Here is a 23700-nt window from a genome sequence, read left to right as displayed (position 1 = left end):
CAACAGCTCCTACCTTGGGCCTGGCTGGCGAGGGCCGAGGTCTCTTCTTCACTTCAATCCATGTCTCTGAATCCAGGTCCGGCAGACTTGTGGACAGGCCCTTGGGCATTGTCTTCAGGTTACTGACCTCCTCTGTTTTGGTGGGGACCGGGCTGGCAGCACGTGGGGAACCAGGGGCAGACTCTAGAGCCAACAAGAGCCGCAAGGTGCTTTAGAGGAAGCAATGGAGCCTGAGGGAGTGTGTAAAGCACTCGACCAAAGAGGGGGTTATTCTGGCAGCACGGCACAGCTTATCTCCTGCCAAAACTAAGTCTTACAACAGCACCAAGAAGATTCTTCACTTGGCCTCCTGGGCCCAGCCCTGGGCTCCTGACAGCCCCCATGGGATGGGAAGACAGGAGCAGGGGGCAGCCCGTAAAAAAAGACAACAGACCCTTCCCCTGCAGTCAGCTGACAGCTCCATACCTGCTGCCCCGTTTGTGTTCAGCATCTCCTCATCCATTAAGGAAAAGGTGCATTATGAATGTCCTCTGCTCTGCCCAGCAGTAGCAGAGTATTTCCAGGCACAGCCAAGAGACTTCCAGCAGGAATAACCCCTCCCTGAATCCCTTCAGTCCCCACAGACTCAGTCTCTTTCATGTTTCCCCACATACAGAGGTAGCAGAGCTCCAGAGGTCTGAGGATAAAGCCCATGCCAGCTCGCACCACCAAGCAGAAAGCAAATGACAGAGCCTTGCCTGGGGAACACCCCTGACTCTCAGGGTCTCAGTCCTGCTGCAGTACCAACACTGCATCCCACACCTCCCTCCATATTCCCCAGTGCCCACCTGTCTCTTTCTGGAAGCTTTGCCGGGGCACAAACTCAGGGCAGTTGATGAACTGTGAGAAGTCAGTCTGTGTGTAGTCTGCCATAGGGGGGCCAGGCAGAGCCCATTTCTCTGGCTGCTCTTTTCTCCTTATCTTCTCATCCACAATTTCCACCACCTTGCTGTCCTTCAGAGCCTGGAACCAAGGGATACCTGGTTAACTTATAGCCCTACCTTGGCACACTGAATGGCTCAGCCCCAGCCCTTCCTCCCTGGGAGAAACAAGAGGAGGAGGGAGCAAGAAAAGGACAAGGGAAGGCTCCACTTGCATCTCACCCATAGCCCATCTAGAAAACAAGCCTCAGAGAGGGATGGTAAGAAGGAAGTTAATCTTTCTTTGCCCCCACCTTGATGATGAGGCTGATGTCAGTGGTCAGTGCCTGCACCCGGTGGAAGCTGGCGATCAGGGTGATGGGAAGGAAACCATCCGAGTCCATCTTGCGGCGCAGGAAGAAGTCTCGCTCCAGGTTGTCCACACTGAAGTAGTATTCACTGTATGGACAACAGATCAGTGCCAGGCAGCTCCAAGCCACCTTCCTCTGGACACCCCATAGGAAGTAATCCCCCACACTTCTGCTGCTGCAAGACTGATAAGAGAGCCTGTGGAGCCCAGACTTGGGGCAAGTTGGCGCTCTAAGGTGCGTGGCACAGAGTTAACACACCCTGGCTCTAACCCTACCGACAGGATTAACTACACAGACCCCCGGGAAAACATCTGTGAACATCCCCATGATCAGAGAAGAAGAGGTGGTGCTTACATCTGTCGCTTGATGTAGTCTTTGAGCAGCTCCTGGTCCACGCTGTAGAGCTCAGCACTGCTGATGTTGTCAAAGTAGTAAGTGATGTTGCTGGCATACTTCTGCGTGCGGGAGCCATCGGAGCCCTCGAATTTCCGGTACCCATACTGGTAGTCAAAGTGCCCTGTGTGACATGAGGAAGGGTCAACACAGAGCTCCTGGGATCTGCCAGACAGGGCTAGACTCTTGCACAAACAGCTCCCTCTGCACTGTTCCTGGGGCCCCATGGCAGCCCACAATGGGGCATTACACCCACATCCCTCATCCTCCTGCTCTCGGCCTTTGTACAAAAGGGATCTCAGTGAAGTTTCAACATACCAAGCCAAAGAGAGGCCAGGAATCCTCTTACCCAGGAGCAACTGGGCAGCCCAGATGGCACATGAAGACCCTACACTGAAGCTGTGCCAAGGTTAGACACTGCCCTGTCAAGTACCAGTGTAGATGCTTCCCCATCGAAGCCATGACTCCTGCTGGGCTCTTGACATAAAGCCTACACGGAGTATCAGCATGCTTCAACTCCTCCATGCAGGAGTACTGCAGCGGACAGAAAACAGGTGGAGGAACTTGGCCTGAGTAGCAGAAGGGCATCTGCCTTTATTAAAATACTAGAAAGAATAATTTGCTCTCATTAAAATCAGCTCAATTTACCGGCTGGGATGACCCGCCACAGTATTTCCCTGTATCCCTACAGTGCTCTGCTGCCCCAGGTCTCACACACACATAGAGCCACACACTTCAGCACATGCTCCCTGCTGCCACAAGAGCACACATCCAGGGATCACCTCCTCTGCCCCGGCCCCGGCCCCTGCCGCGGCCCCGGCCTCTGCCCCGGAAGGTCCCTCGCACGGCTCCTCCCTCGCTCTTCACGCTGGAGGTTTCATCATGGTCCTGCCAGCTGCGCTCGTGCTTGTTGTCCGGGTGCCAGCCTGCAGCAGACAGGGAAGGAGGGGCAGGAGGAGTGTTACAGTGTGAAAACACCCTCCTGGAACAAGCCCACTGCACCCAGAGCGCTTTGAATGCAGGAAGGGTGCCCACTGTGCCATGCCTGGGCACCAGGGCCTGCTCTGACCCGTGGCCAGGGCAGGGAGAGGGGTCCCCAGGCTGAGCCCCCACCTTTGAGCTCGCTGCGGTTGTTGGAGGGGTGCCTGTGCTGCTCGTTTTGCCGGTTGTTCCGAGAGGCCGTTTTGTCCCTAGGCACCTCTGACTTCATGTCTATCTGCAAAGGGACCCACTTGTGTTTGTTGCCTGCAAAAGGACAGGGTTTGGGTGTGACACAGGTTCAGAGAGCTTCTGCTTCCTTCCCCACAGCCCCATCTTGTCACACAGTCCCCACCCATGGAGGGGAGAAAGCATCAGGGCCTTTTGGACTGATCCTGTCCTCAGACATCCCTCCAAGCCTTACCGGATGGAGAAAGTCTCCAAACAGAACTCTTGGGCATGGAGGGACATGGCACAAAACTCCCCTGCTGCTTCACTGCATTTGTCCTTCTGCCCCCTTCTGCTCACTGAGGCTCAAGCCAGAGTGAGCCCATGTGTCATCCATGGCTGATGCAACCCACAGTCAGGGAGCGTACTGTGTCTCCAGAGTGCACATGGAAGGGTAGACCACTGTCACACTGAGACACTCAGACACCCCTGCTTGGGCCCTGTTCCACCAAAATGACACTCAGCCCCCCTTGAAGCCTGCAAACATCATAGCTGTCCCTGCACTGGGACCATGTCCTGCAGCAAGGCCCCCAGGGAAGGCAGTGGATGCTTCCACCTAGCTGAGAGTCACAGAATAGGGGACAGATTGTCTTCACCAGGTCCTGCCTTACCTTTCTTCTTCTGGGCTGACTTCTGGTTATCATCGTCACCATTCTTCTCTTCCCCAGACTCATCCGATTTGGTTTTCAGGCTCTCTTTGCCATCGCTCCCATCTCCTTTCTCCTGCTCTTTCATGTCTTTCTTGACAGGCAGTTTCCGAAGGGATGGTGCTTTATGTGGCTGCTGGAGACACACGAGTTGGAGGGAAGATGTGAGAGGTGGGAGAAATGAAGAGCTGGAGGCAGACCTCAGCTGTCCCGGCAGCAAAAGGAACCAGAGGACCTTGCCCTAGGCTGGAAGAATCCCTCAGAGATGTTCTGTTCCTGGCAAAGAGCAGGGCAAGGGCCTCTAGAGAAGCTGGGAAGTGCTCAAGCTGAGACACAAGCCCCAGGCACAGAAGTTACTAAGATGGACTGCCAGGGAAGCCTGGTGCTCCTGGACAGAGTTATCCTGCAAGCGACCAGACTGCCCCAATGGCAAAAGGGTGAGTGAACCTCATGCCCTGATAGACAGGAGCTGGCAGACCAGCCTTTAAAAATAGAAAGGTTTCAATGACACCCATGTCTGGAGCAGAAGGCCATGCCCCATGGGCACATCAACCCTTTCTCATGCATTTTCTCCTATAGAAGACTTCTGCCCAGGCCCCTTCTTGCACTGAGCACCCTGAGGAGAGCAGGTCTGGGAGCTGCCTTACCTGCTGCACCCAGCCCAGGGATTTAGACAGGGCTCCAAGCTCCCAGAATAGCACTGAGGGAGGGAGCTGGACAGACAGAGCAGCCCTAAAAGGAAATCCCCTGCACGCTATTCCTGGCTGCCTCTGCACTGACACTCAGCACCCCAAATGGCCTGAGCTCAGCCAGTGCTTCCAGAAGGACGGGGAGGTCTGCAAGGGCCTTATCCTGCTCATTGGAGTGATTTTGTGTTCTCACCTGGACGCTCTTGTGGGCTATCTCTCCTGGTGTTGGCCAGTTTGTGGCATCACCAAAGTCACCAACCTTGTAACCAAAGAGAAAGGTTTTGTTAGTGCACAAACTGCAGATGCCAATTCCCTGCATCAGACAAACCTGATGTCTATAAGGGGTTGTACTGAGGCTGCCAGCAGCCCCATAAACTACCAGCCTCTCAGCTCCCACCATTTTGCCCCAACAGCAGCATTTGGCACCAAGTTGCCCAGGTTAACTCACTCATCACAAGCACTATCCCTTGGACAAGGAAAGCACACAGCTTTCAGCATCCTAAATCCACCTGGAGCAACTACATCCCATTAAAGAAGCTGCTTCCACCTAGTGGCAGGTTACAGCCAGGCACAGCTTCACTTCAGTGCCCAATGCAACCAAGGGCTGGCAACAACAAAGCAAAAGGATCATGGAGTAGAAGTGGCGGGAAAATTCAAGCAGGTGTCTGATGGTGATGGGTGCTCCCTCATTCCAGACACCACATCAGGGACCCACCAGGCACCTCTCTGCTAAATAAATGACCTGGCCACTACCATCATCTCTACCTCTTCCAGGTTTCAGAGAGGACCTGCAGGACACAAAGGACCCGAATAGTTGCCCAGACACACCATGAACCACAGCTGGGCACTGAGTTTACCTGGGCACAGAAATGCCTCCTTCCCCTTGTGGGGTTATTAGTTCTAAGTTAATTTGGAGTCACTGAATCCCTTGGATCACATCTCTACATGCAGGTGACATGCTCCTCTCCCCACAAGGCAGGTTTCCTTGGAAAACTACTTCCAGTGCAAGGCCTGTTTCAGCCAGGAGCACCTTCCATCCCAGGACCCTCCTCTCCCTGATGTGGTACAGATAAGGAAAGTCTTATCAAGTTTTAGATAGGTCTTCACTAGCTGCTGGGAGCCAAACCAACAGCCCGCATCCCTGCCTGTGCCCCAGCTGCATGCAACATCCTCTGAAGCAACTGTCCCTCCATCACATGCTGATCCCTGGAACAGATTGCCCTGGTTCCTCCAAAGCAGTTGAATTGTTTTGAAATCAATTACCCTGACTCTCCATGTGCCAGGAAAGAACAGATTGCACAAGAAAGGACCTGCAGACACACTGCTCCATCACACCACTCCCCTGTCCGCACTGCAAAGCAGGGCACTGGCTAAGCTCCCAAGGGATTTGTGTCGAGGGGAGAGGGTTTCCACATCAAGGACTGTGCTTCAAGTGCCTCCCTGTGAAAGGTGAGGTGAGGTCTCCCCTGGCCTAACTGGGCAGAACACCATTCTTGAATGGGCAGCATTCAAGACCATTAAAACACTGAAGAGGAGATGGAGGATCAGGATGCTCTTCTTGCAAGTGGCCAGGCCAGTAAACCCTCCACAACCAGGCTTGTGATGCATGTAGCACTGCCAAGGGCACCAGGCGCTGGAGGCCAGCGATGGGACAGCAGACACAGCCTTACCTTGCTTCCTTTCCGCGGTCTCGGGTTGGCAGCCCTCACCACCTTCGCAGGAGTTGTATGTTCTGCAAGAGGAGGAGAACAAGACTGTTAGAACACAGCTGAGGGTTGCGGAAGTGTTAGCCCTGGAGGAAGCAAAGAGTGGCCAAGAGGAAAAGCTGAACAGACAACAGAGCCAGCTTCTGACCTGGATCTCAGAAGGGCCGCAGCAAGATCAGAACACTGCTGATTCATCTAAGTGGCCAAGAAATGGACCTTTACCCCATCCTGCCACAGAAAGGCACTCCCTGACTTAGCTCAGCCCTCCCCACTTGGCCTTGCCAGCCAGGGAGGAGGGGTGGCAAGTTCAGCTCGCTCTGTGCAGCACCATGCAGAACTTGATCTGCTGTTATGCACAGCAAAACAAACATGCCCTTGAACAGGCGAGGCCCATCACCACCAGTGTGGCCAACCCTCCCCAAGGGAGGGGAGAAGGGCTCTGACACAGGGACACACATGGGCGCTGCTCACCTTGTGCTTTGATCTCTAGTGCATCCCAGCACAGGGCAGTGACTTAATGAGAGGGAATGTACAGAGAAAAGCCAGACCTGGGAAGTGCTTCAATCCTGCTACAGGCAAGAGTATTTAGGCACTTGAGTGCCGCCAGGAGGTTGTAAGTAAGAGTACAACTGCTGGGGTCTGCGCCACTATGGACCCATAGCAAGTCAAGACCTCAGTTCCACCATGATGTGTCTTGCTTCCTGCTCACACACCACCTCCTTATAAGCAGGAGAAGAAACCAGACTCATTTTCTCCCTCCTCCCAGGGTTGGCTGCAAGGTCTGCGGATCAGGTTCACGCAGAATCCAACAGAGCAGCAAACCACCACCCAACACAAACCAGCCCCATGAGGGCCACATGAGTGTCTGCTCCACAACAGGGAGAGGAGAGTCCGCTGGCCCCTGCCTTGAGGGGCATTTCTGCTGACTCCACCGGTTCAAAAGACAAGCACCCAGGACTGGGGTGGGGGTGAGGGTGGGAGGTGAAGGTGAAGAGCCCTGAGGGATGGCAGAGGCTATGTGGGGATGTCCCTGGGAACACCCTGAACAACCTACCCAGCCCCACTCAAAGGTGGCTTTGATCTCCTGCGTAAGGAAGGACAACTTTGCCTAGATGATCAAAACCGGCCCCTTGCTAGCCTGGAAAGCTGTGATTCATCCTGCCAGCCCAGCCTTGCTCAGAGCTGCAGGCTTTGAAGTGTCAGCAAGGCAGAGTCAGCGACGGCAGGACGGAGCCACATGTGCTCCCCTTCCCCAAGGTTCCCAAATGGGGATTCCACCCCCAGGAAACACCAAAGCTCTCAGATAGGTCCCTAAATCTTCCCCTTTCCTCAGAGAGCCTCTCCCCATGAGCAGCATCAGTCCCACGTGTCCCTCACTTATTCCACGTGCACCTCATTGAGAATCCCAGCTCCACAGCACAAAGCTTGCCACGAGGCTTTTAAACTTCCCTGTTAGTGTAGGAAGAGCGAGCGCTTTCCAAACAGCCCCTGAAATCCTCCACTCAACACCCACAGATGTCACCGACTAAATATAGCTTCAAAAGGCACCCAGTGCTACAGCACAAACCCACGGCCAGCCCGTTTTTCCACAGGTACGGAGCACCCCTGCCTGCTCCTACAGCACTGACATGCTGGCACCACAGGGAAGGAGAACTGAACTTGCTCTGCAAGCTGATCAGGCACCCATCTCAGGCTGGGGGAGAGCAGAGCTCACTGCAGGCATCCCACCCGTGCCTGCTCCCTCCACACTGCAGCCCCAGCCTTCACATCAATGGCATCCAGCCGTTTTCTCCAGCTGCTTTCAGTTTAGAAGCCTCATGGCCATCGATGTCCTTTTGGGGGTCCAGGCAAAGAGAGGACCCGTCACAACCCCTAGTGAAAGAGGCACACACAGGCTGCAGGGGTGGGTGCCACAGACTCCATGTCTTTGTGGGGGAGGAAGATTGTTTGAAACAAGTTCTGCTGCTTTCCTTATCTGCAAGATAGGAGCAGGGATCCCTTATCTAGCCGAGGTGCTGAGAAGACTCATTAGCATCTGCAGAACGCTTCATAAGACAAAACACAAAGCAAAGCAAAGCAAAGGGCTGCAGCCTGGCAGGGAGGCTGCTCCAGGAAGCGAGGCCAGGCCAGCACCACGGCAGGGGCTGAGGCACCTCTCAGCAGCGTGGATGAAGTCAGGATCTGCAAGTCATGGTGGAGAGCACTCAGAGCAAGGCCGGAGGCTGAGGGTGTGACTGTGCTATGGACACACAGAGCCAAAAGTCATGGCAAGCAGAAGCTGAGCGTGCCTGGCACTCCCCAGGGCACACCAGCCTAACCAAGGGCCCCAAGCTCCTGGACATCAAACCCAAAACTGCTCTTCATGTTTCCTTGCAGAAACTCAAGCAAACCCAAGTGTTTAATAAACCAAACCCAAACCACATTTGGGCTAATCCAGGTGCTCAAAAACCTTCCTACAAGGACAGGAACACATCTTGTGTTCCAAACCCCATTGGCCTTCATCACCGCATCAACTTGGGCAATAGGGAGCAAGTAGGTGATGCTCACCCCACTCCAGTAGCTTGGACAAGGAGCGCAAGTGAAGGATGCTAGATACTGCCCTGGCTGATAGCTGAGCCCTTAAAAGCTGCTCACAGATGTCTCAGACCTCCTGGCATCTCACAAACCTCCTCTGGCATCTATTTGGTGCAACTTTCAGTTGCACTAACACTGCCTGACAGCCCTCCCCTCAAAAAACAGGGCCCTTCTGTGCAAGAGGACAGGCAAAACAGCTACAGCAGGAGCCAGGACTTTAGCGGTGTGAGGCTGGCAAGGGAACAGTGGGCAGGGAAGGAAGGAGCAGCTTTGCCTGCAGCCACAGAGCAGCTGCTGGCACAGCCAGGAACAGAAAAGCAGGTTTTGATCTGCTGCTTAAAGCCAGAACCAGATCCTTTGCCCGTGGGGTTGCCCAGCCCCGAGATTATTTCTTAGCAACCAAGGGGATGATGCAGAGGTGGGAGCAGCACAGCCCCATGCCAGCACTGCAGCCAAACCCCTCCTGTGACCAGGGCACAGCAGGAGCATTCCTTGGCTTTTGATGCTCGATCCCCAGTGAACACCAAGCAGGGCGATGCTGTGCAGACACCTTGTGCTTCCCGCACAGCACACCAGAGCACAGCAGTCCTCCAGGCAGGAAGCTCAAAGGGATGCCCAAGTGAGCCAACACCTTGTACCTGGAAGGAAAAGAGCTGTTGGACAAGGACCAGACAGGGTGACAGCAGCTCCACAGCTAAATGTGTTATCCCCTAATGCTGAGATGGACACGTGTTGTAGGACCACTGAGCTTGGCCCAGGAGACCTATCTACTACCTCAGCTGGGAAAATCCAATCCAGTGCTGCCAGCCTGTTTCCCTGCCTCTTCTTGTACCTAAGTGCACCTTCTAATGGGTTTGTAGAGAAGGCAGATGAAGAGGTGGAATAAATCTGTAGGGCTGGCATTATACTGCAGGAATACCTGCACCTCTGTAAGAAAGCTGTAGGGCCTGCTCCTGGTGTATCACAACATAGACAAGGACTCAGAGCACCCCAGCACCAGCTGGGACAGCCTCAGAGGGCAGCCCAGGCTCTCAGCAGGAATGCAAGGTGCTCAGCTCCAGCTCTGTGAGTGACACAGCAGAGCCCTCCTTTCCCACATGAGCCGCCGCAGCCCACAGGACAAAGTGCTGATGAAGGCCATTCTGGAGCCAAGAGCTCGGACTTTGCGCTGGAGAGGCTGAGGCAGGGCGCATGCTCCGTGCTGCGGGTCCTGCTGGGAACGGGAGAGCTGAACTGGTATTTCCAGAGCCCCGAGGGTGCCGTGCGGAACAGCCGGACACACGCCCTGCGATTCAGTGGGATCCGCTTCACTACCCAACAGTCTGAGTGATCCCTTCTCCTTCCCGTGCTCCATGGGACAGTCTCAGCACACAGGAGAATCACAGTTCATAACCAACATGATGGACACCCACTCTGACAATGCTTCTTCAAGGTCTTTAGGTGAGGAAGAGCAAGCGCAGGTTGGGCAAGGGTGAGCTGAGTCCTGAGCAGTCTGGGCAGGCTGCAAGGGGAATAATGTCCCAGTCAAAGTGACACAGCAAGGAAAAGTTACTGCATTAACCTCCTGAGAAACTATGGACACCCAGGTATGACAGCTTGTGAGAGAAGACAGAAACCATCAGACAGCTTACACTGAAGAGGACTATTACTTGCTCACAATTACACATACACACTCACTGTCCAGGCAGAGAACATCAGCCTGAGAATTAGCTGTTTCCCTGGAAATAGCTAGAGTCTTTCCAGGAGGGTCCCTCCTGGGGTACAACACACAGGACAGAAGTGGTGGGACAGCACCAATCTGCAAAGCAATTCCTGTAGGAAAGGAACCCAGCAGGCAGCCAGAGCCAAGGCTGCAAGGACCCCACTATGCCTGCAAGAATCCCCTTGCTAGTCTCAGAGGGGACCCCAATGCAAAACAGCTGCACAAAGGCGCATCCCCACCTTGCCACCATGGGAAACTCAGGGCACTAATCCTGCCTCAAGCAAGCTGTGCAACAGGGCGGCCTGACCCACACAGCAGCAGGGACAGGACACTGATTCAGAGGCTCTCTTGTGGCACTCACCACTTCCTATGCTTTCACACTCCATGACTTGGCATTTCAGCCTGGCTGAGCCAGAGGACACAGCTGGTGAGCTTCATGCCCACCAATGCTACACTTTCTCCAGAGACATTTGCAGAGTCAGTCGCGCAGACCAGATGTGACTTGCAAGCCAACAGCAGCCTTCCCCCTCCCACCAGCAGCCTCCCGTGGCTGCTGTACCCAGTTCTTCCTCAGCAAGACAGCAGCAGTGGCAGCACATCCTTATTATAAAGGTGTAGGGAAGCACAGGCAAACAGGAGGCGATTTCAGTCTCTGCAGCCCTGCATGCAGAGAGGTGCTGATACCCCCAGAGAGGAAGCAGCATCTTCCAAGGAGCTGCTCCCAGCACAAGCTTCAGCCACCTGTGAGAACTAATGTCAGACTGAGATGGGAAATGCTTGTCTCTGCAGCTCCATGCACGAGCCTGGGATTTACAGCACTGACTGCTTGACATGCTCACATTTTGCTGGACATTGTAAGGCACATAAAACCCAGCAAGGATCAGGGCAAACCAGGCACACAGACTGCACTCCTCTTGGTTTACAGTGTTTTACAGCTCTACTTCTTGCCAAATCGCAGTTGTAGCTGGAGGTGCATGAAGAGGGAGATCAAGGGAGCATTGGATGGAGTTCTCCAACAGCTTTAAAAGGGATGTTATCACAAGGACATCTTCCAGCATAAAGGAGTCTGTGTGTCCACAACAGGGGCTCTCACCCACTGCTAGGGACTGAAGAACCACACCACATGCTGGATGCAGTCTGGTGACTCCCTGCTGGCAGCCCAGGGCCTGGCCCTGCTCACAAAGGTAACAAGAGGTATTTGAAACAGCTCTGTAACACCACAAGTTTCCTGCACATCCAAGAATGGACAAGGTCAGGACCAAGCAGAAGACCGGATCCCTAAGCTGCATAGCTGAATGGGATTCAGGCTTGTAAAGCACGTGGGAAGCCTGTTCAGCAGGAGCAAGAGACAAGCTGCAGACACCTCAAAGGCTCAAAGCCTTCCAAGCCATTTTTCTGCAGCTCCTCATCAGACAGCTCCACCTTCCAAGCCCCACTGGAACAGCAGAGGAAGCAGGGAGCTGCCTACACTTCTCTGCAATGTAAGCTCTGCAACTGCTGCAAAGATCACCCGCTAAAAATAACTTCAAAAAGGGCATCTGACAGCTCCGCAGAGAGCACGAGGAACGCTCCCTCCCACCTGGGTGTCCTCGCAGGATCTGGAGTCTGCCCTGGAAAACTGCACGGGAAGAGGTCGGGGTACACGCAGGTTCAATACCGCGTGTGTCAGGCACCGTCACAGGCTGCAGTGTGGGCACACGAGTTATGTTCCCAGCTCTTCAAGCCCTCACATCCCTCAGCTGTTAGTCCTGGGACAGCCCGGGAGCAGGGGGAGGTAAAGCAGCTCGAGACTCTTGCAGAGCCTGTCTCTCTGCTGACAGCACAGCACAGGCCTTCCAAGCATGCAGGGGCACCACATCTAACAGCCCTGCTCACAGGGAGCTGATGAACAGTACTGCTTTCCAAATGCATTTAGCTCTGCACACACAAGTTATCTGCAGGGTCTGACTTATTTTCAAGGAGAATGAGGGACAAGAAAGGTCTGGACTTACCAAAGATGCACAACTGTCCTCTTTGCAGCCTCCCAGTCCAAGACACAAACCCTTCAACTTGTGGCTAAGATACACTGCAGAAGGAGCGGGTTAAGAAACACTGAGAGGCATTTCTAATGTTAACAGTGGCAGCAAGGGCACCGTGGATTCTTCCTGGCACAGAGAACTACTATTAAAGGTAGCAAATGAACTCTCTCTAGGGTGAGTGACATCTTCCCACTGCCTTTTCAAGCCAGGCTCTTCCCTGAAGAGGGTTTCTAGGAAACTTTTGACACACGATCCATGCTCATTCCACCATACCAGTCCCAGAGACGCAGGGCTCATGCAGAATGAAGAGGCACAGGAATCACCGACCCCCAGTTTTCCAAGGAAAGGCACCCATCATCCCACCACCCTGCACAAGAGGCTACACCAGCACCAGTGCCTGACTCAGCTTGTCCAGCGCAGACAAATCTCCAGCCAGCAGAGCATCCATTTAGCCAGCAATCCCTCTGCATTCACAGAAGAGAGAAAAAGCCTTCTAGCCTCCTAAAAATGCTCCATCGCGTTAAATGGCTCAGGGCTGGAAAAGGCAGCAGCATTCCTCGGCAAACACCAAGTCAGTCCATTATGGAGGCCTGAGGAAAGGCATGAGTTGATCCAGCTGCTGCTCAGAGTAACAAAGCAGAGCAAGGACACCTCGGCATTGGGAGAGGAGGGCACCACAGGCAAGGCTGCAGGGGCTCAGGGCATGCCAAAGCGTGGAGGAGCCGGAGGGTCAGGCTCTCCTCCAACCAAAGCAGCTCAGGGACCAGCTGGTAGTTCATGACCTACAAAACAGAAAAGCAGTGGTGGGGAAGAGGGAGGCGACAGGAGCAGGAGCTCCAGGACAGCAAGGGCAGACACACAAGGCAGGGCAGGACTGAGACTCCTTAGAAAACACAGCAGAACCCAATCCACTCACCTCTGGGGGCAACTGCTTTGCAAATTAAAGGGGGGTGTCCACCCTCCAGGAGGGACTAGAGTTTCCTCTGTTCCTGCTCAGCTCTGCTGGAGGGCTCTGCCTGCTCCGCCAGGCTCTAATGAAAAGCTAGTTAACAGCTAATTACTACCCATTCAGACACACGATCCCCTACTCCTGACCAACTGTGGGCCAGAAGGATAAGGCAGTCACGTGTTGCAGAAATCCCGGCCTTATGAAAGCACGGGCAACTATATTTAGTCAGAAAAACGATGACCTAGCGAGCTTGTCCCTCCCTTACCCCCCCACTTGGAGGAGCTGACCTGTTACCTACACAGATCCTACCTCCATGGCACCCAGGAAGTCCTCTCATCCAGCCAGGACTGAGACTGGAACATCCCGCAGAGTGGGAGTGCAGTGTGCAAGCACATAGGCTGCCCTAGGGAGGCCAGGCTAGCATGCAGCCTGGGCCAGGGGGATCTTGCCTCCCATCCTCAGTGCTGCACAGCAGGTCACCTTGTCAGCAGCAAAAGCTGATAAGCACCAAGAGCAACAAATAGGGCCCAGCCCAAAGTCCTGGACCTTATCTTGAAAGCGAGAGGCACACTGGGAACCTGACCAGAGTGACCAGCTGAGGGGCCGCATTCAGCAGTGATGCCTTGGCTGCCGGCCTCTCCATGCTCGTGGCTGTGGATGGGAGTTTGCCTCACCTGGACCAGCTCACCCCTCTCTCCACAGTGTGGCTGGGCAAATGAGACAGACACGGCCATGCTGAGAATGGAGAGGGAGCAAAGGCAACCATGCAGTGCTCACACACGTGCCTCTGCTGCAGAGATGGTCCTAGAAGCGAAAGTGTGCAGCAACAAAAGCCAAGAGCATCACCCACTCCCCCTCTCTCACTGCAGTGGAAGGGCTTCAAAGGAGAAGAAGAAAAAAAGAGCCCGAGGACCAGACATCATTAATCTCTTGTCACCAGCAGAGGGGTGCTCTCCGCCCGCATCCCACTGCGGCCGATGAGACAGCACAACTGGTGGTGCCCGTAGCACCAGCAAGAAGAGGTCACTACATCTCAGCCGAAGCCAATGCTGTGATGCCTTTAATAGCCGTCAGCCTCTTCTGCAGCTGCATCTGGGGACTTGGAAGCTGACAAAACCTTTCCTGGGAAGCATCTGGTTCGTCTCACTGTAAATACTTCACATTGAAGAGACAGGAATTGAGAGCCAAGCGCCTGCCACGAGTCCCTCCCGCTGAGCATTTGCACTGTCAAGAAGTCTGCGCAGCTCCTGCTGTCTGTGCCAGTGGAGGGGAAAGGGGTTGTACAAGGCAAAGGTGCAAATGTGCTTCTGGAAAACCTGGCACCTCAAAGACAACAGAGGCCAGGCTTCTAGAAATGCAATGTAATCTAAATAAGACCATTTCTAGTTCTTCCCAATGCGATTCCTGCTCCTGCCTTGGGCTCCTTCTGCAGAGGGATCTCTGCAGGGCCAGTGTGTCCCCTGTGCGATGGCCGCTGGGCAAAGTGACAGCTACACCTCACCCTTGAATCCTGCACCAGGTCAGCTGCAAGCCTGCCTCCATGACTGTGTATAATGCAAAGAGACTGAGCAGCAGCAGGCAGAAACCCAGCTCCATCTCTTGGGACAGGGGAAAGCAATAGAGATTCAGTGTTGCAAACATTCCCAGGAATTTAGCGAAGCCAGACCCAGGTCACCCGCTAAGCAGGGTGTCTCAATATAGGAGCTGAACAAAGCCTACAGTCCCATAACTACCTGGATTGAATAAACTAAGCACAGGTATGGGGGCCTCTTCCCATTGGTGAATCCAGTGACACCAGCACAGCAAGCAAAAACCCTCCCAATCTCTGAGGGCAGGCAGAAAGGCTCCTTTTCTGCTACCTAAGCATCACTGTACCTCAGCCAAGCTGATTTCAGGACATGCTCTCCAAGCACAAGATACAGCATCATCACTTATGCTGCCCACCTTAAGGCAGACACAGTGAAACTCAAGATTTTTCTAAATAACTTGGATACAACGAATGCTGCCAACTTCCTTCCTGGGTGCACAATCACACGGATCCTGCTGCATAAACCACTCTCTCCAACCCAGCTAATTCCTGTGCTGTAGGTGGTTGCCTCCCCTGCCTCAATACACAGCATGAAACAGTAAAAACACCCTGATCAGAGCGAGCCTTTCCAAAGGAGTCAGGAGTACCCAGCTACAGGAGTGCAACATGGCACTTTCTCTCCTAATTTAAAGATCCAGCTCCCTTTTCTTTATCAAAAGGTTTAAAAACGGCTTCCTTGCAGTGGGAGCATCACCCACATCTCTGTACAGAAAACTTCACAGTGTTCCATCCAAAGTGGCATTTATAACTCAAGACCTTGGCCACTGCTGACAATTCTCCAAAGAGAGAGCATCACTTGCTGCTCTATGGAACACCACTGCATCCACAGCGGTACCCTGCAGTTAGCTCTGGTCTCTGCATTTCAACAAGGGCACAGCAGTGCTACAGACGCACAGAGCAAAGCAATTAAAACTGCCCAGAGGCAGCCCCTTAAGAGGTGAGGCTAAAAGGCTGAGATCCTCCACCACTGAGGAGGGCTGGCTGCAGCACAGGATCCCAGGAGGGGACAGGAACAGCACTTGAGGCTAGCAGAAGATCCATTTAAAGCAAGCAAAGTATTTCCCTAAATTGCAGGCAGCAAACTTCAGCACACCATGTGGCAGCAAGTCCTGGAAAGCAGAGAGCATCAAGAGAGCATGAGCAGCCTTGCAGAGGGGTTAATGTTCAGGTCCCTCGTGTGCAGAGGTCCAGGTGGAGATGTGCCCTCCTCTGTTGAAGAGTCCATCCCTCTGCTCTGCCACCACACTGCTGGATGTGGGAGAGGACCAAGGAACTGCTGTGCTAGACAGAAGGGAAGTCAAGATGCCTCTCTGAGAGCAGCTTTACTTCCAAACGCTGTTAGGTAATTAGGATGCAAACACTGGCGCCCTTCCACCTCCACAGCACTGGCTCGTGACACCAGGCTGAGGGCAGAACACCTCCAGCACCCATACACTAAACAAGCAGGAACACGCTTTGGGGCACGCTACAACTACTGTGCCTACAAAATGGCTGAGTTTTGGCTCAGGCTCCCTACCTATGCATACAAGTCCCAGCTCTGTTACCACAGCTCAGTATCCTCAGTCACTAAGCTAACCACTTCCTTGGGTGGAAGGACAATGGACTCCTCATCAAGAGGCAAAACCAGCCACACAGACCCACCTGGCTATACAAGATTCACCTTAAAAAGTAGGCACAGACACAGATATGGGAGCCCTGGGGATTTGCAGAAACAGACATGAGTGAACTAACTCATTAAACAACCTCAGCGATGAAAGGGAGGTGAAGGAGTCAAAGCCAACAGCCTCAGGAGTGCACAACTCTGATGCTCAGAGCAAGTATGCTCCAGGCAAGGCTGCTGCCTTTGCCTGCTGCCTTCGCACTTCACTGTGTTTTGAGATACGAGCCTTCCAGATAAGCTGGAAAGAAAAAGCATGGCACCAGCTTTTCTGGAGAAGGCATAAGAAAGGACTCTGCAGTGTCCTGTGAAGCGACCATTAAAAGGAATCCTGTTTAAGCTTTCATTTATCTCCTTAAAAACAGAATTGTCAAAAAACCTCTCCAAACCAGACTCCGTAGGTAATGTTTTGTGCAACACTACTGACATGCAACATGCACTTGCTGAAACGCTATTATCTGCTGCAAACACACACTCATGCCCCACCCTGGAGGCACTGAAGGTCCCCAACCAGCTGGAAAGCAGAGGATGGAGTTGTGCCAACCAAAGGACACCTCAAGAGTCTGAAGCACAGGCATACAAAACCCAACACCCAATGACAGCAGATCTTCAAAAGGGTGGAGAAAAGCCTGTTGTGAACTGGACTTATGGGAATGTACCTTTGTTTCTTCAAAACCAGTCTTAGTACTTCACTCACACACATGCTCTGAAAGCAAGAAAATCATGACTTATGAATGGGCTGAGTTACTACTGGGGTTACTCCTCTAACACAGGCATTTTCTGTTAACACTCCAGTGCACCCAGTTATGCACCATGGCCTTGTTAGCTAGCTAAAGCTCTGGAAATACATACATACACACAGCTTTAAGCCCTCTGTTCAGTTCACGAAGCCAAATTATGTTGTCTCAGGTGTTACATCAGATTGTTCACAACCAGGGAATTATTTTTAATGAAATCAGCTTTAAGACAACAGAACCTATTTCCATACCTCCAAACCTCGATCATGCAATACCCCACAATCAGCAGCGATTTATCCTCACACCATCATGTGAGCTGGGGAAATGTGATTCCATGCAAAGCCACAGATGCAGGTAGGAGGTGGACACAGTGATGTGTCTAAGCCAAGCAGTGACCTCCACTCCCAGATCTTTTGCTCTGGGACATCCTCACCAGGCACTGCAGGTTTGAGACAACAGTATCTTACTGACTGATCTTGGCACCACTGGGAAAAACAAACCTGTCCTTCAGTCTTGGCATATCAACAACATCCACCTGAATGAAGAGCTTCCAGCAATCCAGGAAAGGCAAGAAACTGAGATCACCAATACCTGCTTTTAAAAACTATACCTCCTAATTCGGGACCTCCATCCAGAGTAGCCTCCCTGGCCTACCTAGGGCACCAACCCATTTGTGCAGGGTCCCCTCTAGCCAGGCTGCACACACTACTGGGCCCAGGAAGTTTTCATCCTGCACTGATGGCAATGCAGTGTGTATCTCAGTTGTCATTAACAGTGATGCTCAGCAGCAACACACAGACTGAACAAGCCAAAGGGGAAGTCTGCATCTTTTCAAAGTATTGCAAATTCAAATATACAACTTCAGATTCATGGACACATCAAGCTGTACATAACAAACATACAAACAGCAGCAATTCTGAGTTCCATCTGCACCTTGACACATCAATGTCTTCAGTTGTGTGTGATGATCAAGACTGACAAGTTCTGAAGCTCTTTCACCCTGGACACCCAAACTTGTCACACTACAATGCATGGGAGGACAGCAACCTTCCAGCAGTTGTAGTCAGTCACTGTGGGAAGCATAAACCATGTCACTGCCCACAGGAATGGCAAAATATTAGAGGGACTTTCTTGGTTTGAGGGTTTTTTTGAGGAGGAAGGTTTGTTTTTTTTTCAGTTACTGTCTGTTGCATTTTCCTGTAGCAGTCTTCTAAATCTGGATAGCGCTGACTCTGCAGGAAGAGAAGGGCAGGGGAGAAGGAGGACTGAAGAGCTCCATTTGCAATTAATACATACCAGACTGGCTGTCAGCTGGGAATATATCTGTAAAAGAGAAAAAAAGAGAGAAAAAAATCAGTCCTGGTTGCAGCTGGAGTGTGAATCATTTAAAAGGTCCCTCCTTCCTTGATTTGTTTGCTTTAACTAAACAGAGGAAGTATTTTCTTAGTATCCCAAGTTAAACAACAATCCAGCCTGGAACCCACCTCAATTCAACCACTTGTTGGGAGAAAGATTTTGAAGGAGGCTCTGTTTACCTGGATGTATTGCTCTTATAAATAACCTTCTATGTTGGCTTCTAACAGACAGCAGTGGGCAATAAAAAGCTCATAGAGATGTACAAATATCCACACAATGAGCTCCCTGGTGCCACCCTCATGCTCCCCTGGCCAGCATTATCAAATGGAAAGCTGCACAGAGTATCTACCATGGTGACCAGCCAGGGAGCAGAGGTGGCAGCCAAAGCAAAAGCAAAACGAGCATTTTCCTGATGATTCTTGGTTTTCGCAGCCACAAGGGACATCAACAGCTGTGCCCAGCTCCAACACAGCTCCTATATCAGAGAATCACCCGAATGGATGTCCTGCTCCTCAGTACATCACCCCAGGGAGCACCTTCCCCATCCTATCTCAGGTGGCTCTACCAGCAAGCACAGACCATTGCTGGAGTCTAGAGGGCATCCTGAAACAGATTATTCCACCTTTCCACTCCCCCAAGTTCTTTCCAGTTAGAGATGTGGGTTCTTCTCCTGATGGGCCCTATTTATTGCTGGGAATATTTTTATGAAGTAGCTGGGAAGGATCAGATTCTTTTGAGAAAGGAAAAGATCCTTTCTTTTGAGGAGCACACAGGACATGGTATGTGGAGAAATTGTTGGTAAAGGCTCCCCCAGAAGAAAACAGCACTTTTGGGAGAGCAATACACTGTTTTCTTCAAGAAACTTGGAAGAAGAGTGGAAGGGAGGCTGCCAGCAAGGCAAGGTCCTCCTGGGACAGGGGCAGGCCCCTGGCTCGGGCTTATCAGCTGCTCAAAACACACATTCATCTGGAAAGTCACAAGAGTTGCAGCAAGGCCTACCCCTTGGACAGGGCAGTGCTCTCTGGCCTGGGCTCAGTCAATGCAGCAACAGCAGAAACACGCCTCTACCAAAATAACTCTAATTTCTCTATCTTTGGCAGTGCACCATGTTCAAAACACCCTCAGGCAGGGATGCTTTCATCCCACCTATGAGCAGCAGAAACAAAGGGACACACACAAAAGTGATCAAAACTCCCTCTGCCATTATACACGGTTATAGTGTGTGGCCATGCTGAAGGTGTGATCCCAGGGAAAAATCCAACACATCCAAGCACCAGTCTGGATCCTTTGCAGACTGCATGTTCTACTGCAATCCTTCACCAACACATCACCTGAGCGCATCTAAACACCTTGTATTTCTGTGATCGATGCTGAAGAGGTCAACCTTCTACAACAGTGAGGACAAACACCCTGTACTCGACCTAACAGGTCCTAAACAATGGGGCAATTTCTGCATTTCCCTACTTGGGCAACTCCTGCACAGCTTCTCCACAGAGGAACAATGTGGAAGCACTGACACCTCACCTGTCTGCGTCGGTTACCTGGATCAGCTACTACCAAAAACCTCCAAGTCAAGTAACAGTAATACAGTGGCTGACAAAAGGAATTCCTTTGAGTCAGCCAAGAGCTATAGGTCTTGGTAAGCATACCCTTGCTATACCCCACCAGTAGCAGTTCTCAAGTGCACATCCCTGCTAGCTGCCCAACCAGCTCTTCAAATGCACAGCAAGGTTCACCTGGCTTCTCTTGAGCTCAGCCACAATAGAATGATAGCACATTTGCCACCACATTCACTAGAAAAGCAGTGGAAACTCCTCAGTGCTTAGACCAGTAGAACACAAGGACCATGCATGACAGCCAGGGGCAAATACTGCTCACATTCACCTTCAGGGTTTGCCAGTGCAGCTCTTGTCAAGAAAGGACACTTGCCTCCAGTCCTCAGCCCTCTTGTTTGGAGGATATTGAGCTTGTCCAACTCATCACACCTATGATTAACGCAGCTTTGACTCCAAACTCTCCAGAGCAGAGAACCAGAGTGCTGAGTTTGCAGGCAGCTTTTCCCACTGCTTACAACAAGCACAAAACAGTGTCTGCAGGACTTGCTCTTCTCAAAAACAGGGCTGCTGAGAGGACACATATGAGGCAGGGCTGGTCAGGGACTGCCAGGCACAACAACCCTCTGGGACACTTCCTTCCCTTGCAAGCACAAGAGACGAGGTTAGAAATTAGCCTGCCAATTGAGAGCAGCACCTGAGGTGCCCAAGAGGAGCCTAAATCAGGCAGAGCTTTCCTTTCCCAAGAAAACCATGGTAGGGAATGAGGCAGAAACACATACGGCCCACAGGGCAAAAGGGCTGCTCTCCAAGGAGCCTGTCTAGCACACTGCAGGCCTGAGGTTAAAAATCAAACATGAAGGACTCAGGCACAGAGACCAGGCTGGGCTTTTGCTCAAGTAAAGTCCCAGTGTGGAAAGCAGAAGCCTTATTAGTCCCACAGATTCCTCCCACCACACACACCGCTTTCCCCCCAGGGCACCCCAATGTCAGGTATCCTGATACAGGTCAGATGCTGTGGAGGATGATGATGCTCCAGCTGAATCCAGCCTGTCCCACTGAGCTAATACAAGCTAGCCGCAGACAGCCAAATGGGAAAGAACAAGGAGTAATAATATGGTGATGCAGGCAAGGAAGACCCATGAAATTTGGACCCTATAGTCTTACATTTCCTTTCTCTTCTTGCATGCAGACACTTTGCTTCTCAGTATAGGCTCAAACCCAAAAAGATGGTGTCTGAACAGAGGTATTAGAATCGCCACAGGAACCAGTGAGCTCTTCATTTTAACACCAGTCTCTGCCAAGCCAAGTATTTCCCAAGCCCTTTAACAACCTCCTCAGCTCTGTGCATTATCCATACAGCCTACAACATCCCAGCGGAAAACACGCCTCACAAATCTCCCTGTTATCAGCAAATGGGGGTGGAGGAAGGAATGAGCAGGAGGAGGTCAAGGCTGTATGCTGCAGCCAGCAGGATGTTGGGATGGATGCGGAGCATCCCCTTCAGGACAGTCACATGAGGGTGCAGATGTGGCACAGCAATACCCAGAGTTGCTGCACAAAAAGCCCAGGAGACGTAACTAAATCCAGGGCACTTGTCCTTATTGTACGTGATGGATACAGAATCCCAATTTTTGCCTGATGGTATTTTTATACACAGGAGGAGCCATATGCTAAAATGGGGCATTTAAAGAGAAAAGCTGATGCATCCACACACACACCCCCTTCCCCAGGGGCTATGTGGCCACCACTGCTATTCAGGTATCTGGGACAGGTCCAGAAAGGCCACCCCATTTATGAGCCTACACCTCCCTTTCACTGCAGAAGCACACTGCCAGCCCAGCTCCTCCACCAGCCATGCTTCAGTGCCAAATCCCAACATCCTCACAGGAAGCCCGCCTTCTCCCTGCTGAGAAGGGACCTCCACCACCAGCTTCCCTGCCAGCAGCACCCCTTTTCCACCACAGACACTGCTTCTTCCTCGCTGGGCCTGAGAGGCAGCGGCTGAAGACCAGCTCATCAGCCCTGATGCAAGAGAAGTGCTGATTTGTTATTACAGCAACCCGCAGGCGTAACTGCCGAGCATGGCCGGGCCAGAGGAACCAGCTCCCTGCGCCCCATTGCTCCCCCCTACCTGCAATTATCCTTCTGCTCTCCAAACTGGGGCGGGGGGAAACGACCTCAGTGAGCTTTATGTCACCTACCAATCACCAGCTTGGTATCACTGCACCAGTGTGCTGAGCGAGGGCTGCCCCTCGCACGCATGACAGCCGACTCCTTGGCTGCTGGGGGAGGACACCAGCTGATTTGTCCTGAAGTTGTAACTGAATCATCCTCCACATTCTGCAGACAAAAGACTTGGACATCAGCACAAAAATGACCTCTCCAAGGTCACGTGGGGACTCAGCAGCAGAGACGCGACCAGAGCCCGGTTGCAGTGGCTCAAAGGCTGTGCTGGCTGCCCAGGAGAGGGACAGCGAAGTGAAGCGCTGGTGGATGCAGAATCAATGGGGATCTCTCCTCTAACCCGACCTGCTGCCCAGCAGAGACGATTCAGTTCTGCTCCTCTGGCTATGATGGCAATCCTCCCAGTGCAAACAGCACAGGTGGGGAAAAGGTCCAAATTACAGAGTCCAGCGTCTGCTGCAAAGATACCAGTGCTGCTTGAATCTCTGCCCCAGGCCAATGTTTCAGCTCAAGTACCCACCCCCTGGTTCCCCCTCTGAAGCCAAGGCAGTGCCCACACAGGTTCCTGAGACAGTTACCTTTGTCTCTCTGTCTCTTTACCTCTCTTTGACAAGCCTCTTCAAAGCAATGCTCAGCAGAGAAGGGGGCAAGGTCTGCTAGTAAAAAGCAGCAAAGCAAGAAACCCCAAACCCCAAGGATTAGCATGGACAATTAAATATCTCATGAGATCTTGCTTGCTTCCTGCTCCCCTCCTTCGTTACCTGCCAAGCAGGCTCAGGGAGGGTCCAGCTCTAAGCCACCCAGATCTTCCCCAACTCCCCCTAAGCTGCCAGGTCCCGGCAAAAACCTCTCATGCCTCTTTACCAGCTCCTGTAATAAGAAGTATTTGTACCTCCTCAAAGAGAAGCTGAATTTTGAAACTGACATATCAACCAACCTGGTATGGTCAGGTCCTAGGACACCAATAAGGTCAGTGCAAGAAAAAGATAAAAAGCCACAGAAGCATTATCAGCTCCCAAATCAGTTTGTCTGCAAGGGTATCCAGACCACTGGACCCCGGGGTAAGTGATTTTCTGCTCCCCACCCAGAGGAGAGGCTTGGTTCCTCCTCAGACACCTTTATCGTGTACACTGGCTGAAGAGCTGCAGCCAGTGTGAGCTCCAACATCAATTTCCCACAAACCACGTGGAAACAAATGCTGGAAATAGGTTTTCAGTGTATAAACAACTGTGGCTTTGGTGAAGTTCAGCTGGGGTGCCCCTGCTAACTTCATGTACTTGAAAAGGGATGAAGACTTCCAGCATCACCAAGTTGCAAGAGGAACACCCCTAGAAAACAAATCACCTACTCCAAAATCAAAGCATTATCTGTGCAAGATAGCTCCTAGGGTTAACTTCACACCACACACTGAACTACCCTAGTATCTTAATGCTGACGTTCCATCTCTTCCGGACAGTAGGGGAGCAAA

General features: G+C 52.2%; 1 protein-coding gene across 2 annotated transcripts in view; it reads right to left on the bottom strand.

Moving 5' to 3' along the window:
• LARP1 (La ribonucleoprotein 1, translational regulator) overlaps positions 1–23700 on the bottom strand; it is a 44819-nt gene that overhangs the window by 10507 nt on the left and 10612 nt on the right. For both annotated transcript variants that reach the window (XM_080626972.1, XM_080626973.1), the window contains exons 2-11: positions 18433–18459; positions 5876–5937; positions 4399–4464; positions 3481–3652; positions 2777–2908; positions 2446–2589; positions 1625–1787; positions 1214–1358; positions 828–1002; positions 14–183 (exon numbers count right to left, since the gene is read on the bottom strand). In XM_080626972.1, coding sequence (XP_080483098.1) covers positions 14–183; positions 828–1002; positions 1214–1358; positions 1625–1787; positions 2446–2589; positions 2777–2908; positions 3481–3652; positions 4399–4464; positions 5876–5937; positions 18433–18459 — 1256 coding nt within the window. The remainder of the gene's footprint in view (positions 1–13; positions 184–827; positions 1003–1213; positions 1359–1624; positions 1788–2445; positions 2590–2776; positions 2909–3480; positions 3653–4398; positions 4465–5875; positions 5938–18432; positions 18460–23700) is intronic.

The sequence above is a fragment of the Psittacula echo genome (genome assembly GCF_963264785.1).
Source record: "Psittacula echo genome assembly, chromosome: 11".
Taxonomy (NCBI): Eukaryota; Metazoa; Chordata; class Aves; order Psittaciformes; family Psittacidae; genus Psittacula; species Psittacula echo.
Note: the sequence above shows the minus strand (reverse complement) of the source record. Positions and strands in the feature narration are given on the sequence as shown.